This window comes from Carica papaya, chromosome 8, assembly GCF_054855325.1.
Source record: "Carica papaya isolate Zhongbai chromosome 8, ASM5485532v1, whole genome shotgun sequence".
Classification (NCBI taxonomy): domain Eukaryota; kingdom Viridiplantae; phylum Streptophyta; class Magnoliopsida; order Brassicales; family Caricaceae; genus Carica; species Carica papaya.
Genome location: NC_142316.1, coordinates 11,343,508 through 11,360,631, shown reverse-complemented (window position 1 = coordinate 11,360,631; position 17,124 = coordinate 11,343,508). Strand labels below are relative to the sequence as shown.

Below are 17,124 nucleotides of genomic sequence, written 5' to 3'. Positions count from 1 at the left end.
GACCGGGCCGCTGACGTGACTGCTAACGTGGTGCTGACGTGACACAACTTTTCTAAATTGTGTTTTGACTCCCGATTTCCGATTTTCTTTTTAAAAATACCCCCACAATCCAAATTTTCACCCCTTTTTCCCAAAATCAATTTCAATTAAATCTAAATAATATTTTTACCCAATTTTATCATTATTATTATTTTTATTTTTATTAAATTAAATCAAATTAAATTAAATTAAATTAAAAATCAAATAAAATTCTAATAATTACAAAATAAAATAAATTGAAAAAAATAATAATAATAATAATACACTTGGGGTGTTACATCAAATATGAATGTAGATTTGAGGAGGGACCTGTCCGAAATGTTAGGAGTCTATACGGCTTTTGGTCAAGGGCCATACTTAGGCCTCCTATCCCTGGTGGGCAAAAGCAAGAGAGAAATCTTTGGGTTCTTGTGGGACAAGGTTTGGAAGAGATTAAATTGCTGGAACAATAGGTTCTTGTCTGGACCGGGGAAGGAAATTTTGATCAAATCGGTGGTTCAAGCTATCCCCTCTTATTGCATGAGTGTGCTCCTGATTCCCACTTCGATTTGTGTGGAGCTCTAGAAAATTATGAATTCATTTTGGTGGGGTTGGAGAAGGATGGGAAACAAAATATTCGGTGGTTAGCTTGAGAAAAAATTTGTGATAGCAAAAGGGATGGGGGAATGGGGTTTAGGGACCTTCATTGCTTCAATTTGGCATTGTTTGGCAAACAATGCTGGAGGTTAATATCCTAACAATAGTCTCTTCTCTATAAAGTACTCAAAGCTAAATATTTTTTCATAGGGGATCTGTTGCCGGCACAGTTAACTGCCAACCATAGTTTCACATGAAAGAGCATAATGCAGTCAAGGGATACCATAAAACTAGGATTCCGATGGAGAGTGGGGAATGGGAATGACATTTATGTTGGTCTGGACCCCTTGATACCAAAGAAGGAAGGTAACTTTATGGCGGAAAATATGAGGTCCGAGGCTGATAAATATCGGATGGTGAGAAGTCTGATGGAGGAAGATGGAAGACACTGGGATTTGACAAAGCTCACGGATTGTTTTTCTCAAAGGGATGTGAGAGCAATTATGTCAATACCTTTAAGTCGAAGAGGGATTGGAGACAAGTTGATCTGGGATGGGGAGAATATAGAGTGTTCACAGCAAAGTCTGGGTACTACATGTGCCGAAAATACAAGGGGTTGATGCAGGGAAGAGTGGAAGTGGACTTTTGGCCAAAGATTTGGAAATTACGGATCCCACCGAAAATTAGGGACTTTATGTTGAGAGTTTTAAGAGATATTCTGCCCACTAAACACAGACTACAAATGAGGGGATTGGAAGTGAACTTGGCCTGCAATCACTGTGAGGGGGAGGAGGATTTAGATCATGTGCTAATGAAGTATAACCTGGGATGAGATGTGTGGAGGATATGGGATGACAAATATGTAATACTCGACTTACTTTTATATGATTTCTTTCTCCGGTACTGAATGGAGGACCTGCTGCAAAGGCAGAGGAATTCTACATGCTGTCATGGAAGATCTGGAGTTGCTGAAATGGATCACTATGGAATGGTATGGTATACGGCCACTATAGGTCAAATTCCAAGCACTGGAGTTCCTGAAAGGATGGCAGAAAGCAAATGGTCCACCAATTGATGCGGGGTCCGAAAACTCTGGCTATGTTAACCCCCAAGTGTCACATGAGAGAACATGGATGCCGTTTGGATGTGTTTTGTGGATGGGGCATCCTTTAAGAATTTATGTCATTACGGCTTTAGAGTGATTTTCCAAGATGAAGAAGGGAGATTTTCCTGGGCAATATCGGGACATCATGATGGGTTGTGTCCTCCCGAGGTTCATTGAGGCAGTTGCAGTGAGGGAGGCGTTGTATTAAGCAACTGAGCACTCTCAGGATAAAGGAGTTATCTTCACTGACGCCTAGGAAATAGCCACTACTCTGCATAAGGGGACATGATGGACTTCTCGGAGATGGGGGTTGTCCTTGAGGAATATAAAGGACTTATTCGAGCTAGACCGAATATCAAAATAAGATGGGTTTATAGGCAAGCCAATATGGAAGCTCACTCTCTTGCTAGAGTTTCACATTATCATGCTAGCCTATATGTTTGGGATCACTTCCCAACTTTTTTGTACGAGCAATCATATTAATAAATTTTTTTGGTTTTACTTTAAAAAAAAATAATCATGTTCTAAAATATCTTGTACATTTTTAACAAGTATTGGAATAAACTAATAATTATGTATTTCAACAAATAAACATAAATTTCGTAAAATTAACCATCATCGTATGAAGTAACAGTTGTTGCTTTGAAGCTTTTTAAAAAAATGCTTAAGAAACTAAAAGCAAGCCAGTCAAAACTAGAAAAATTAGAACTATCAAAATGCTGCTTACAAGTTGCAATCTTCAGTATAAGACCAATGGTTTGCAGAGAATGAGATGAAACAATTTTCCATCCATGACGAGGATTTCTCGATGCCAGAAAGTTCTGAATATTGTTTTCCAAACAAATGCTTTAGAAGCCAACTTGCTGAAACGTTGTTCAGAACAATAGGAAGAGAAAGTTGGATTATTAATTCAGCTTATCGATAGGAATGACCAAGTAACAATGATCAAAAACAGCCCCTAAAATAGGGAAAATAAACCAAATTCTAGGCTCTACATATTTTTTGCAAAGAAAAGATTCTTCAAGAAAATTTTTCAAAATGGGATTATCTCAATGATTCTTATCAAAATTTATCTATATATACACTGAACATTTTCAAATTTCCACTTAGGAGTAGGAGAGGCGAGGGCCAAGAAGTTGACGATGATAGCACACACGGGTTTGCCTCAGAAGCCAATATTCAGCAACTGAATAAATACTCTGTCCAACTCTTATTGAGAAGCTAAAGTCCACAAATTAAGTAAAAAGGAAGGTGAGATGGCAAACCAACTAATAAAAGCCATTACTGTAGCAGCTTCGAATCTTTTGCAGTGGTTCACATCACATCTTTGGAGATCATTGCCTATAAGGACCGTGATCCCAGTAGACGCACATGCAGCAGCAAATGTAAGTGTGGATGTGATCTGCAAAAAAAGACTCATTGAATTCAGCTGCTGGTAAGGGTTCAAAGAAAATACAGTAGTATTAAGGTGATGATTTTGATATGCCAATCTGCCAAAAAACGAAGAATGCTAGCTAGACTAACGTAAATATGAGACCATAACAATGTCATGGATTATCCACAGGTCTAGAATGCAGAGTCAAAGAACTCAGGGACAGCATTTACACAAATGTCGAAAGTTAATTTACAACTGAATAAATTGGAGGGATTATTGCCTACATGATGTTTTCCTTTTAAAAGAAGAAAACATGGATATCTTTATGCTTACAGGCAAAATACTGGCTGAAAAAAATAATATTTATGTTTCATATAGGTTAATGAAATCTCATTATTATTTTTTCTTAGATTTTTCTCAATGGAGGCTTTCCTGTGACACTTAGAAAAATATAAAATTCAATAATTCTATCTCAAAGTTTCATTCCATCAGGCAGTGACAGACTGACTAGAAACTTGGAACAGCAAAAAATATCATACAACTTTAACCCTTAAGAGGACACTATCTACCCAAGTGCTCAGTATAAAAATAATGTTAGATAACAATATCATCGAAGAACTCATTAACTGATTAATATTCTCTTTATCCTCCCGAAATTGCAGCAGCATGGAGTGAAATGCAGCACAGTGGAAGATAGCTAGTAGCTTGGACATGCTTAACAATCACACGGCAAAGCTTTCTATAGTTCATCATTATGAGAATGGAAAATTTTTAACCACCAAAAGGTAAGCTTTCCCACAGGATTGGCCATTAAATTCTTACCCCATCGCCTATCGTAAACAAATGAATTATTAGGTTGTTCCGCAGACTTCGTTTCACCAGTAGGGCATATATATCGACAATTGCCAGTGACAGGCTCCAGAAGCATTGCAAGCCAACAGCAAGAACTAGATAGCTGATGTCAAAAAGCAAGGAAGATAAATGTCGTACACAGTAAAAAAAAAGGATGAATCAGGAGTACAGAATCTGAATCTTGAGTCTCAGTTAAATGCTCACCAAATGCACTAGATAGATCTACGTCCATACCAACAGATAAATTGGCATTTCTAAGTAATTTAGGAATCAGAATTGCCTATTACATTAAGTTGGAGAAGGTTCAGTTGTAGAAGGATCATCGGCCACAATTGTTTACTAGGTTTAACCATGCAAAGATGAACCATACTCATCACTTGGGATCTTTGTGAACTGAACAATTTCGTTTTGTTTCTTTTTATATGGTCATTTATTCTTAAAGTGAACATACCATGCAGTGAGGAATAAGTACATTCACAAATTCAAATTCTCAAGGAAATTTCTCCCAAAATTTGAACGGAAATCACAGTTGATGTGAGAGAGAAAGATGTCTTCTTGTACTGATCCTCATTTTTAGTCTAAAGCAGAGCATCAGCAAAGTACACAGGGATCCAATAACTCAAGGAAATTTCTTCAAGCATGGAACAGGAAATACAGGCACCTGAAGAGAAACAAAGCAGCTAACTATTAACTTAACCTAGCAAACGATATGTAGAGTGAGACCAACATTAAGTTGTGACTCATATTCCAAAAAATCTACTGTCCACAAAAACCTCACTAAGAGGAAAGGGTGCTTCAGAGCATTTCTTGTGCTTTGACATTTCTTCTTAATCCATTATATAAAGAAAAAAATGTCCTAGTTGTAAGATCAGACAAAAACTTCCTAATGGCCCCGTGGATCTTGGCACATTGTTGAACCACATTAATTTTTATATTCTTTTTTTTTGTTATTTTTTTACTTTAAGGTGTGTTGCTTGAGTGTTTGCATTATAGTTGACCCAACCTACTGACTGAATCTTTTGTTGGAGCATTAATCCCATCCAAACTATTTACTTGCCATTTTTGCCAACGAGGCCTCATAAGCTGTCTTCATCACAAACTACAAATAAAATAATCCATGTATCCTCTACAAGAATGTGGTCAACATCAGATAAGACGAATTGGGTCAAGTAGAGATGGAATTCTTCCACTTATCGAGGAAAAACTTACTGCATCATGAGTCCACTTATCAGTACAAATAAGGCAAGAATCATGCTTAAATCACTCACTTTTCGGGACTATATAGTGAAATGCACATACTGCAAATAGAGACTCGGCTACCTACTTAACACACAAGTGCTGTGAAACAAACAAAAAGGGGCAATTTCTATATATCAAAACATGGAGAAGCACCTTGCAATAATTGATGACAAAGCTCAAAGAGGGCAATCTCTGTTCTACCTGCATAAACTGCATGTGGGTTACTATCAGAACCGAGCAAGCTCAGTAGATTTTGCACATACCTTCCTTCCTAATTCATCCATAAAACAACCATACGATAGAAACCCACATACATGAAGTTACCAACACATACCACTCTGAAAACCACAAAAACCTGTCTTATCGTTATTATTACTATTATTTGGCTAAAGAGTATTTGTCTTATCATTATGTTTATAAGATTGTTATTGCCAAGAACAAACAAAATTTCCAAACTATACTCGACTGTTTCTTAAATTTACATTTCCCAATCACTTACTGAACATAACTATATATCGAAAAAATCAATCCAAAATTTAAATTGTCATTGCATAAAGACATCGCAAGAAGATGATCAGAAGGAATACCAATTGGACGCAAAGAACACAATCAAAACAAGCACTTAATTTCGCTTTACAACTACCTTTCAAGCAGTAAAATGGCCCAAAAGTTATAAAAAGAAAAAATTCAAATGCATGAAAGTAAAGAAAAGAGTTGATCGTACCAAAACGCGGTGGCAGAACGGAAATCGCTAGTGGTGGCCATAACGGAGATGGAAAGGACGGAAAAAAGGAGCTGAAAGAGGCGGAGAATGAGGCCACCTGTGGTGCCAGGCATGCCCTGCAAGTCCTTCATCCTGACTCCGGGCCCGTTAGCGGCAGCGTCAGTGGCTGGTGGAGCCTCCAGAGGATGCACCGAAGGCCGGCTTATGTTCATTGATGTGGAGGGGGAAAGTCTGTTACCGATAACCAAGCTCAAAATCTCTGATCACTGGCTTTGATACAAGTATCTGATTCACCAGTTTGGTTGGTTTTGTATGAAGAACTTGGAAGAGGAAAGTGAAACTGGTCCTTTTTTTCTAATTTTGTTTTTGATTTTGTGAGAAAACGAGTACAAGATGACGGGTTCGATCCCAAGAAATGATTGCTTATAGATAATAATTTTTTTACAAAAAAAATAAATTACAGTTAATTATTATCGGTAAATAAAGATTTTCAGTTGAATTTAGAAATGAAAAATGGGGTCAATATTTACTAATTAACGAGTTATAAAATAGATATAAATAAAAAAATTATGAACTAAATGATACTTGTCCCACCTGCAATGCTTCGCACATTGTATACATATGATTTATAAAAAATTTATTATTAATTTTAGTTAATTAATAAATACTTAATGTTGCACATGTACAATATTATTTATTTTTATTATTATATACTATGTATTTTAATTATTTATAAATTTTGTTTAAAAGTAAAGAAACAGATAAAAATAGAAAGTATTATCTATGATTTTATAATTTCTTTCCTGCCTGGGTATGATTTTATATGTTGACAACTCCTTGCGTGACATTTCTCATTTTCTTTATATAATAATAATAATTTGTTTTGGATATTAAAATAATAAAAAATTATTAATCTAATTGTTTAAGTATTAAATATTTTTTAAAAAATATTTTTAAAATGTTAATAATTTATTTTAATTTAATTATTATATTAATGTGTTTAATAAAATTACTAATTCTAAGTTATCATTATTTAAATAAATACTATATTTTAAAAAAAACTTTAAATTAATAAATAGATTAATAAAATATAAATTTATTAATTAACTCAAAAGTTTAAATTATATTCATTCTACTTTCTTTTAAGCAAAAGCAGAAACGGGAATTAAGTCAACTAGAAGTTAAAGGAGCAAGGCTTTTTTTTTTTTTTTTCCCTCAAGACAGATTGACAAGAGTTCTATATATATATATATAAAGTTAATATATTATAACTTAAATTCTTAGAGCAATTAGGTCAATAAATGCCTTTTGTACAAAATTTATAAGATAATAAAAGGTCTCCTTTGATTATGATAAGTTTTTTTAGTTTTTTTTTTTATTATAGGATTTAATTATCAAAATTTTTATTTTTTATTTAAATATTATAAGTTTAAAATTCACTAAAAATATAAAATTTTCTATTTTATAAATATATTATAAATAGTAATCGATTTATAATATTTTATTTAATAATATTAAAAATTTATTTTATAAATATATTAATAAAATTTTAGTAATAAAATTATATTAAATTTTAGTAATTTTATTATATTTTTAGATAAAAATATTCTTAAACAGTTAAAATAAGGTATAGGTGATAGATAATTGACACTTATCTTAGTTATATTTTGTCAATATGTAATGTTGATTTTATTCGGCACTCTGTATTATGTAATTTACCATTTGTCTGTATTTATAATTTGTTCGTTCGTATATGATCCTCCTAATCCAGAGAGATTAATATTATATTGAGTATTTTTCGTTATCAAAAAAGAAATATTACCATATACTCATTCCGCTTAATATATATATATACACACACACACCAAACACAATGAAAGAAAGATACTGAAAAAAAAAACTCAAGCAATCTAACAGAGGGAAAATGAAGAATAAAAATGTGCCTCAATATATAAAATCTCCATTCATCTATCCCTGCAGAAAACAAATTATATATACATATGCAATTTACTTTTTTTCTTCTGCAAAAAGTTTATTCAAGTATGTTTTATGCATACCTGCTCAATTCATGCCTTTTGACCGTTCATATGGTGGGTTGTGCTTTGCTTATCCAAAGGTCAGATTGGTTTATAATATTTATATCCTCATATGTGCTCTGACCATCATCATCGAATCCTATATATAATTTGATCTTGATATCCATTATGTTTTTTCTAATGTCCTCAAACGGGTACCCTACATTTTCAGCTATCATATTATACTTGCAATCCTATCCATTTCAGAACAAAAAGTAGAATTAAATGGTAAACTATATCATATAGCATTAACTCATGACCATTTCCAAGCTACTGGTAGAGTTTCAGAGAAATTCACATAGCAGAAAACCCAACTACACAATCTCAAATTGGACCAACATGTTTTTCATTCCCATCTCTGTACGTCAACACCAGAGTAAAGATGAGTGACGAATCATCCAATGACCAATGCAAAACACAAACCAACCTCATAAACCAAACAAAAGTTAACATATAACATCACCAATTCATATGACATACTTGAAAAGGATTTATTTAGAATGGCTTTCTTCCTTCACAGATCACCCCCCCGAAGACGAAGAACCAGGTGGAGGGTCGACTCTTTCTGAATGTTGTAGTCAGCAAGTGTTCGCCCATCTTCCAACTGCTTCCCTGCAAAGATCAACCGTTGCTGGTCTGGTGGGATACCTTCCTTATCCTGAATCTTAGCCTTCACATTGTCTATGGTGTCAGAGCTCTCCACCTCGAGGGTAATGGTCTTGCCTGTCAAGGTCTTCACAAAAATCTGCATCCCTCCGCGAAGGCGGAGCACGAGGTGAAGGGTGGATTCTTTCTGGATGTTATAATCCGCCAGGGTCCTGCCATCCTCCAGCTGCTTACCTGCAAAGATCAAACGTTGTTGGTCTGGTGGGATCCCTTCCTTATCCTGGATCTTCGCCTTCACATTGTCAATGGTATCAGAGCTCTCTACCTCCAGAGTGATGGTCTTTCCAGTTAGGGTCTTCACAAAAATCTGCATGCCACCCCTCAGGCGAAGAACTAAGTGGAGGGTTGACTCTTTCTGTATGTTATAGTCAGCTAAGGTGCGACCATCCTCAAGCTGTTTCCCGGCAAAAATGAGCCTCTGTTGATCAGGAGGGATGCCTTCCTTATCCTGGATTTTCGTCTTTACATTGTCTATTGTGTCAGAACTCTCAACCTCCAGAGTGATGGTCTTACCAGTGAGGGTCTTGACAAAGATCTGCATACCACCTCTGAGGCGAAGGACAAGGTGGAGGGTGGACTCTTTCTGTATGTTGTAATCAGCAAGGGTGCGACCATCCTCGAGCTGCTTGCCGGCGAATATAAGCCTCTGCTGGTCAGGAGGGATGCCTTCTTTGTCCTGAATCTTCGCCTTGACGTTATCAATGGTGTCAGAGCTCTCAACCTCAAGAGTGATGGTCTTGCCGGTGAGGGTCTTGACAAAGATCTGCATACCACCTCTGAGGCGAAGGACAAGGTGGAGGGTGGACTCTTTCTGTATGTTGTAATCAGCAAGGGTACGACCATCCTCGAGCTGCTTGCCGGCGAAGATAAGCCTCTGCTGGTCAGGAGGGATGCCTTCTTTGTCCTGAATCTTCGCCTTGACGTTATCAACGGTGTCAGAGCTCTCAACCTCAAGAGTGATGGTCTTGCCGGTGAGAGTTTTTACAAAGATCTGCATGCCACCCCTCAATCGAAGAACCAGATGGAGAGTGGATTCCTTCTGAATATTGTAGTCAGCAAGGGTGCGTCCGTCCTCCAGCTGCTTGCCCGCGAAGATCAGACGCTGTTGGTCAGGAGGTATCCCTTCCTTATCTTGGATCTTTGCTTTCACGTTGTCAATAGTGTCTGAACTCTCGACCTCCAGAGTTATGGTCTTGCCGGTGAGAGTTTTCACGAAGATTTGCATCTGAAACGTTTCAACAAATGTATTATGGTCCAACAAATTAGGAACCCGAATCAAGATAGCTGGGAATAAAAAGTTGCACATGAAACAGGTCTGACGAAATCGTTAGAATACAAAAGTAAATCAAACGTCGATAAATCTGTCCAAAATTAAAATCGCGAGACACATAATTCTCAAGAATAAATCGCAGACAGAATCAGATCAGTAAAAACAACGAACTAATAGTCGTTCTTTAACATGAAACCTAAAATTTTTCAGCAAAAAAATAATAATTCAAAGATTATCACCAAAATCAATCGTGAAACTTGATCGAGAAACTTGATCGTCACAAAAGAAAAGGGACAATCAAACAAGAAAAAAAAAACATGAATAAGGTGTTAACCGACAAAAAGTGACACATGAAACAAGTCAGACACAATCATCAAAAATACAAAAGCAAATCAAACCTCGACAAATCCAAATTAAAATCGCGAGAGATGTCATTCTAAAGAATAAATCGCAGATAGTATCAGATCAGGAAACACAACAAACTAACAATCTGAGACATAATTCTCGAGAGTAAACCGCAGACAGTATCAGATCAGGGAAAACAACAAACTAATAATCTCAGACATAATTCTCAAGAATAAAGCGCAGACAGTATCAGATCAGGGAAAACAACATCTTAACATGAAACTTAAAATTTCTTTGATAAAAAAATAATAATTCAAAGATCATCACCAAAATCAATCATGAAACTTGATCGAGAAACTTAATCGGCACAAGAGAAACGTGACAATCAAACGAAGAAAAACAGAAAGAAAAATTTATTAAAAATGAATAAAGTGTTCACCGATATAGAAGAAATCTTACCTTGAAATGCTAGAGAGGGAGATTCTTTGCTTCTTCAACGAAAGGAGAAAAACCAGAGTAATGAGAAGAGAGGCGCAAGGAGGCTGTTTATATAGGCAAAATGCCGACTTTATCAGCCCTGCGTATATCTCACCTCCTTCCTAGAAGATAACCCCAACAATAACGCAATCCTCGCATCACCGTCCATTTAGAGGACGGCCTCATCTAAAAGTTAGATATTAGGTGAGTGATGACAAATCTGGGCCCCTCATTTGTTTTTAATGACATAGTGATTAGGTTAGCCTGTTGCTTTAATTTTTTTAATTTATTTTAATTAGATTAAAAATGAAAGTCTGAAAGGAAGTCGAAAAGACTAAAATGCACCTGGAGGAAGCTCTTAATTACTACGATGTAATTGGATGAGACCAGCTGATAATTTTGATTTTATTATACTAATTAATATTATTTCTGATTTTATGTAGGAAAAGAAAATCAAGTTCAAACTTCTATTATTAATTAATATTATTTCTCGAAGTTTTATTTGACTCGTCAACTTGTAATTGAATTGTGATTATTAATTTTAAATATTATCAATTTTTATAAAAATTGAAATACAATGTTTTAATTTGAAAAGGAAGACCAATTCTTTTCATATTCTAGTAAAAATTTATATTTTAAATTAAAAACAAATAAAGATTCGGAAATAAATTAGAGTAATTGAAAAATTAAGTATCAAATAAAAAAATTAAAGGGCAGGGATCATTTTTCCAATTATATTTTTTGAAAATTTATTAGTTTTGTTTTGAAAACAAAGCGCAAAAGTTTAGTTGTTTTTCATTATTCAAAAAATTATTACTAATAAGGATGATAAAAAAATTTGTAACTTGCCAAAATTATTTGTCACACCCAAAAACTCAATAATGAGGCGCAATTCCTAATCATATAATTTTTTATATAATGAACCTACAAAATATGCATATGCATAATTCAAAATTTTAATATAAAACTAACATCTTGTATGATATTTAGAACATGATGTCAAAATTTAAACTTTAACAAAATAAAACAAAAATTTGTAGAATATGAATAAAATATATATAAACTTCAATACTTTCACAAGTTCTACTCGTCCAGCAACGATTCTGCCTTTTCTTTATCATCTAAAAAATATCACGGTAAAATTTAATGAATTTCACCAATTTAATAAGTATTTTTGTTTTTCCAAACCCATATCAAAGCTCATGCAAAAACACACAATATGGGACAAATACAGTTGTAATGTTTTCAATGCAAAATTTGTTTGAAATTTTCACCATTTTCTAATGTTTATTAAACACAATTATTTCGGACATTCTAATTTCATATTTTTCCCATTGAATTCCTCAATTTACATTTGAATATCATTTGTAATCTCGAAGTATTACTACATACATTCGAAAGAAAATATATACACTCGAAAAATCATCTATAAAGTTTCATCGCACGATGTTGTTTATGTCGTCGTCGAGGAGAGGCAAAATGGATCCCCTCATCGCATCAATAACACACACCAAAATTTCACATTAACCACAATAGTTATGTTTGTGAAATAATCCACGCTCACAGACACTTATCCAAGTTGGACTAGATTTCAAACTCTATTTATGTATAGGCTTACCATATCCATTGAAGTTCAACCACACACACACACTTCCTTCCTCGATTAAGACTAAAAAAAAGCATACAGTCTATATACTATTCATTCACATCATCTCCTTTTCCAATTTCTTATTTACTTCATTTTTATTCTATTATTTTTAAATATTATTTTAGTTAATTTGTTTCTATTTTTATTTGGTTTCTTAAGTTATTTCTGTTTTTTCAATTTTTCATTTTAGTTGGGGTTCCTTTTCTCTTATAATTTGTTACTTATCACAATTTCAAATATTTATCAGTCCTTAATTTTTCGGTTTCCATCTTCTCATGATTTCCAACAAGTTAGGGTTTCCCTTGTCGTATGTCCCATAATCACATGAAATCAGGTTCAATATTACAAGAGCAGGCAAATCAAGTGTCCCAAACTCATTCCTGGTAGTTCCCATTGCCGGAAGATGTCCAGGTTATGCTCTTTTATCAAGGAATCAAGTCAGTATGTGTTTTATATTAAAACACATACAAATTCAAGAACACACATGCATAGGCTTTTGAAATCCCAATCTAAGTTAGAATAAGGAAATACTTACCAAAGTCCCTCAACATATTGTACTCCACTTGATCAACGGCCTAGAATCACCATACATGAATACATTTAAATTTAATTAACGAAAATAAATTAAATCTAAAAGAAAATTACTAACAGTGGCTGTTTTGGGTAATTACCAACAATAATCTCATTCTTCGGTATTTGGCAAACCACCACTTCAGCTCCTTATGTAGAGGTGGACGATTTGGTTCCCAAAATCTATACGTATACTCATACCTACATACTAGCATCAGAATTCACCAAAACACAGCAACGAGGAAGGAAACAAAGGGTTACCGGATTCGGTTCGGTGCTGTGAAGGCCAAATAGCTTCACTTTTTCCTTATTTACAGTACCGGAGACGATTTCTGGTTTTTTCGAGAAGACCCCTCACTCACCGTGGCGAGGTGAGTGCTCTATTTCCCGAAACCTTTACACATACACACATGAATACCCATTTTGTCAAAAACGCACACTAAAAAAGAAAAAAGAACGCACCTAGTTCGGGTGCGGTGCTCTGAAAACTCGAACAGCCTCGTGTTCGACTCCTAACTTCTGAAGGATGGTCTCCTTGGTTCTCCGCGAGCACTCCTCGCTTGCTTTAAAGATTGGATGATTGATTTCACACTTACACGCCGGTTAGTGTGAAATAGAAAAAGGGAATCTTGAAAAAAGAAATGGAAAGGACGAAGCTTATCGATTTTTCTAACACCGACGTCGCGTATAGCTTGGCTTCGAATTTTCCCATCACACTGTTTCTCGGGCGCGACTCCCTTCCCTTCAGCTTTTCGCCTCCGCGATACCTCCTCCTTTCCTCTTCAACCGCGTTTCCTTCTCTCCTTCTAGTTTCCTTGCTCGTCTTTCCCTTACGCGCCGTTCCCTTCTCCTTCTCGACCCGACCCCTCCTCAATCTTGGCCTCCTCTCTCATCCAATCGGCTCCTTTCATCCTCTCTCATTTCAGCTCTTCTTTTCTGAATGAAAGAGGAAACCCTAATTGTTTTTTTAAATACCCATTTCTTTAGCCATCTGATCTTGCCAGATTCAATCTGGGTTGTTTAAATAAAATAAAATTCCAGCCATTGGATCCCTCCAATGGTTCGATCAGGACTGTCCATCTGATTTCTTTTTGCCCCCTTCTATTCTCATTTAATTATGTTTTTGCCCCCTTTTTTACATATATTTTCATTTAGGTCCTTAAAATTTATAAAAATCGCCTAATTATTATAATTTCTTTCATTTAAACCCTAAATCCTAATTTAATTTATTTATTTACAAATTTTTTTATTTTGGGATCCAAATATTACATTATTCATCGTATTAAAGACTATTACGATTTTATATTGACTCGAATTAAATTAGATAAGATTAAATCATATTCATATTTCTATCACAAAATCAGATTTACTGGTTGAGATTCTATATACTAGCGTCTAAGAATTATAATGCTAATTGGCAAAACAAGTACTTAATAATCGAATAAATTTTTATTATTCTCAATTTCACCATGGAGCATTTGTAGTCCAACAGCTAGGATAATAATATAAATATACCAAAATTTTTAGATGAACTAAATCAATTCTTTATGTAATTCATTTTCAAATAAATTCCATACGATTGGAAAAATAATCTAAATATAGGTTTAGCAATGAACTCCACAAATTCATTCTAAACACACACAAAGTTTATTCCAAAAAAGTATATCAATGAACCATTAAGAAGGATAAAAGAGAAATGAGCAACATGAATAGGTATTATGAGGCTTTATGTGCATATATTTTTACATGTGTAGTATATGTATGTATATGTACATATACCCAACATTTATAGGTATAACTTCTAAAAAATAGGTATCTAAATAGAAGTTAATACAGAAGTAAATATATAAATATACGTCAGTGTAGGTATTATATATATATGAGGTCAATATATGTATGTACACAAGCATAAATACACAAATATCACTACAAGAAAAATAAAAGTTAATAACATAAATTTTTACCAACAGATATCAGCTTGTCAATAAAAGTACACCTAATGCATCAGTATAGGTTCCAAGAACATTTTAATATTAGACTTAAAAAAGAGACCCATGAACCCGCAAAAAAAAAACCCTTTCCAATAATAAGCCAACACATTTATACTTCAAGGTAAAAAAAGAATGAAAAATAAAGGCTCACGATATCCTTAATCCGTTTATAGCCCAAAAGAAGAATATGTAAAAAAACTGTTAAGTTTTTCTCAATTAACATCTGAATAGGTTATTTCTCATAGCAAGGATCTTCATTCCATGAAAGAAATTAAGATATCTGAGAGCACAACCATGAGTTCCATATCTAACCCATTTGTTTACACTGTTACTCTAACCTTATTTGCCTAGTAATTGAGTGTACTGCTAGATTACTACCAGACAAGAATTTGGATTGAGTGTTTGAATTACAAGAGGAAATAAGTAAGAAGGACAATTATCTACCTTTTATTAGTGTGTACTTAGGCTCCAAAAAGAGATTCATTTTTGTTGCCAAAAGTTTGTATGCTTTCAAAACATTCTCATTATTTGGTTTTAAGCAAACCTTGTTCTTCTTGTAGTCTATTTTATCTTATACCCTCTCAGTCTAGGAGGTAAACATTTTATTTCTTATACTATTTACTAATTTTTATTTTTTATTTCTAATTTTTTCTATGAATTTCAAGGTTTTTGTGGGATAATAGTTTTCATCATTAACTCAATTTTAGTTGTTAATTAGCTTGTTATTCTAAAGTGAAAGAAATTAATCAATTCGACTTATGATATTAAAACTTTTAATCTTGATTTGCTTTATGTTGTCTAATGAAATTTGAATAAATGAATGATCATTTTTTTATATTTTCCAAGAAAACTTGAGAGAGTTAACTAAGAGCTGTGACGACTTATTTTGAAGTTTTCTTCTCCTAATTGAATTGGTGTTTGAGAGTTCTCAAGCTTAATTATGATTCCTCTGTAAACCTATTTTTTTCTTCTTTTCTCTTTAAGATCTAGGCATTGGTGTGTGTTGTTGATTCATTTATGTTAGAAAATTAGGACTAACCTTAATGCGGAAGCAATAAGATAAAATACTTACTTTTTTGCCCATAGAGAACAATTATTGATGTCTTTTGTTTTATCCCGGATACTACTAAAGTTATGGATAATCTTTACATCCCAAAAGCCAAGTCTGCTTATGGTTTAATTTAATGTGAGAGAAAAAATAATAATATATTTTTTTCTAAATGTTATACGCTTTCTTCAGTGAACATAAACAATTTTTTTTCTCGCTTATATACTCACCAAGAGTCATATATTTTTTATACACTTATGAAGGGTCTTGTCTTTTTACAATGGGTGTTGTGAATGTTTCTAATTTTATACAATATTTCCTACTTGGTCATACAAGCCACACTAACCACAATATACTACCACATCAACATATCTCTCATGCTTCATATGGGATATAGGGTATGTGACCAAAAGGCAACAACTAGTGTTATATTAAGTCACCATATAACTAATATAACATTTTCATATTTATAATACCCCATATTATTTGAACATCACTATTAGCATACATTACCCCTCTATGCTATAATTATATTACTTGGTTATATAAAAAATATAACTGTTTGGGCTTATGTGATAATGTTAAAAAGATTCTTCCTTAGACACTCATAACAATCCACCTCAACTTGATTGCTTTCTTAATATACTCTGCTAGACCGTGTAGGTCTTGGCCCTTGGAAATATATTAAAGTAGCAATATCAAATCTTGACTTCACGTGATAGCTCCAAGTCGAAGGGTATTATACAAGAAGGACACAAGAGTCCATAAGTTTCACACAATGATAAAGTAGGGAATTATTTTGTCACTCCCTATATCTGTCGTCATATAACACATACAATATGATATGTATGTCACAATATAGCTTCCACTAAGTTGTGCATGTCACTATTCTATATCATGCGAATCATAAATCCAAATACTACTCAAGTATCTAACTTGAGCAACTTGATTAACATACTCAATGTGTGACCTGACACTCGATATTCGGCTTTAAGGCTTCAGTATGAAATCAGGTATATTTCATACTCGACTCTTTAGAGTCTCATTTTAGACATACTAAGGCGACTATAAAATTTTGATATTTTGTCATTAATACAACACAGGTATAAAGACGGTCCATATTG

At 33.9% G+C, this 17,124-nt stretch overlaps 2 protein-coding genes and 1 long non-coding RNA gene across 4 annotated transcripts; all 3 read right to left on the bottom strand.

Annotated features, from left to right (window-relative positions):
• Nucleotides 1-2,308: 2,308 nt before the first annotated feature.
• On the bottom strand, nucleotides 2,309-6,307 carry LOC110825705 (CASP-like protein 5A1). Of its 2 annotated transcripts, XM_022056188.2 has the most exons (4): nucleotides 5,911-6,307; nucleotides 3,918-4,050; nucleotides 2,986-3,122; nucleotides 2,309-2,583 (listed from the first exon to the last, which is right to left on the bottom strand). In XM_022056188.2, exons 1-4 carry the CDS (start codon nucleotides 6,120-6,122, stop codon nucleotides 2,460-2,462), a joined length of 606 nt encoding a protein of 201 aa, XP_021911880.1. In that variant the 5' UTR covers nucleotides 6,123-6,307; the 3' UTR covers nucleotides 2,309-2,459. The 2 variants fall into 2 exon arrangements, with proteins under 2 accessions (XP_021911880.1, XP_021911881.1); XM_022056189.2 differs by having other exon boundaries at nucleotides 2,309-3,122; nucleotides 5,911-6,301.
• A 2,007-nt stretch (nucleotides 6,308-8,314) lies between these two features.
• On the bottom strand, nucleotides 8,315-10,908 carry LOC110825703 (polyubiquitin). The gene is made up of 2 exons (XM_022056187.2): nucleotides 10,726-10,908; nucleotides 8,315-9,876 (listed from the first exon to the last, which is right to left on the bottom strand). The coding sequence occupies exon 2, from the start codon at nucleotides 9,874-9,876 to the stop codon at nucleotides 8,500-8,502; it is 1,377 nt and encodes a 458-aa protein (XP_021911879.1). The 5' UTR covers nucleotides 10,726-10,908; the 3' UTR covers nucleotides 8,315-8,499.
• Nucleotides 10,909-12,459: 1,551 nt separating this feature from the next.
• On the bottom strand, nucleotides 12,460-13,919 carry LOC110825704 (uncharacterized). The gene is made up of 3 exons (XR_002541868.2): nucleotides 13,424-13,919; nucleotides 13,063-13,355; nucleotides 12,460-12,966 (listed from the first exon to the last, which is right to left on the bottom strand). It is a non-coding gene; the product is annotated as an uncharacterized LOC110825704 (long non-coding RNA).
• Between the last annotated feature and the right edge of the window lie 3,205 nt (nucleotides 13,920-17,124).

Coding starts and splice junctions, on each gene's coding strand:
- LOC110825703 (XM_022056187.2), bottom strand. CDS start 9,876: ATGCAAATCTTCGTGAAAACTCTCACCGGCAAGACCATAACTCTGGAG.
- LOC110825705 (XM_022056188.2), bottom strand. CDS start 6,122: ATGAACATAAGCCGGCCTTCGGTGCATCCTCTGGAGGCTCCACCAGCC. Junction 3,123..3,917: donor TGTTTACGATAGGCGATGGG/GTAAGAATTTAA, acceptor CTTTTTTTGCAG/ATCACATCCACACTTACATT. Junction 2,584..2,985: donor GTAATGGCTTTTATTAGTTG/GTTTGCCATCTC, acceptor ACAACGTTTCAG/CAAGTTGGCTTCTAAAGCAT.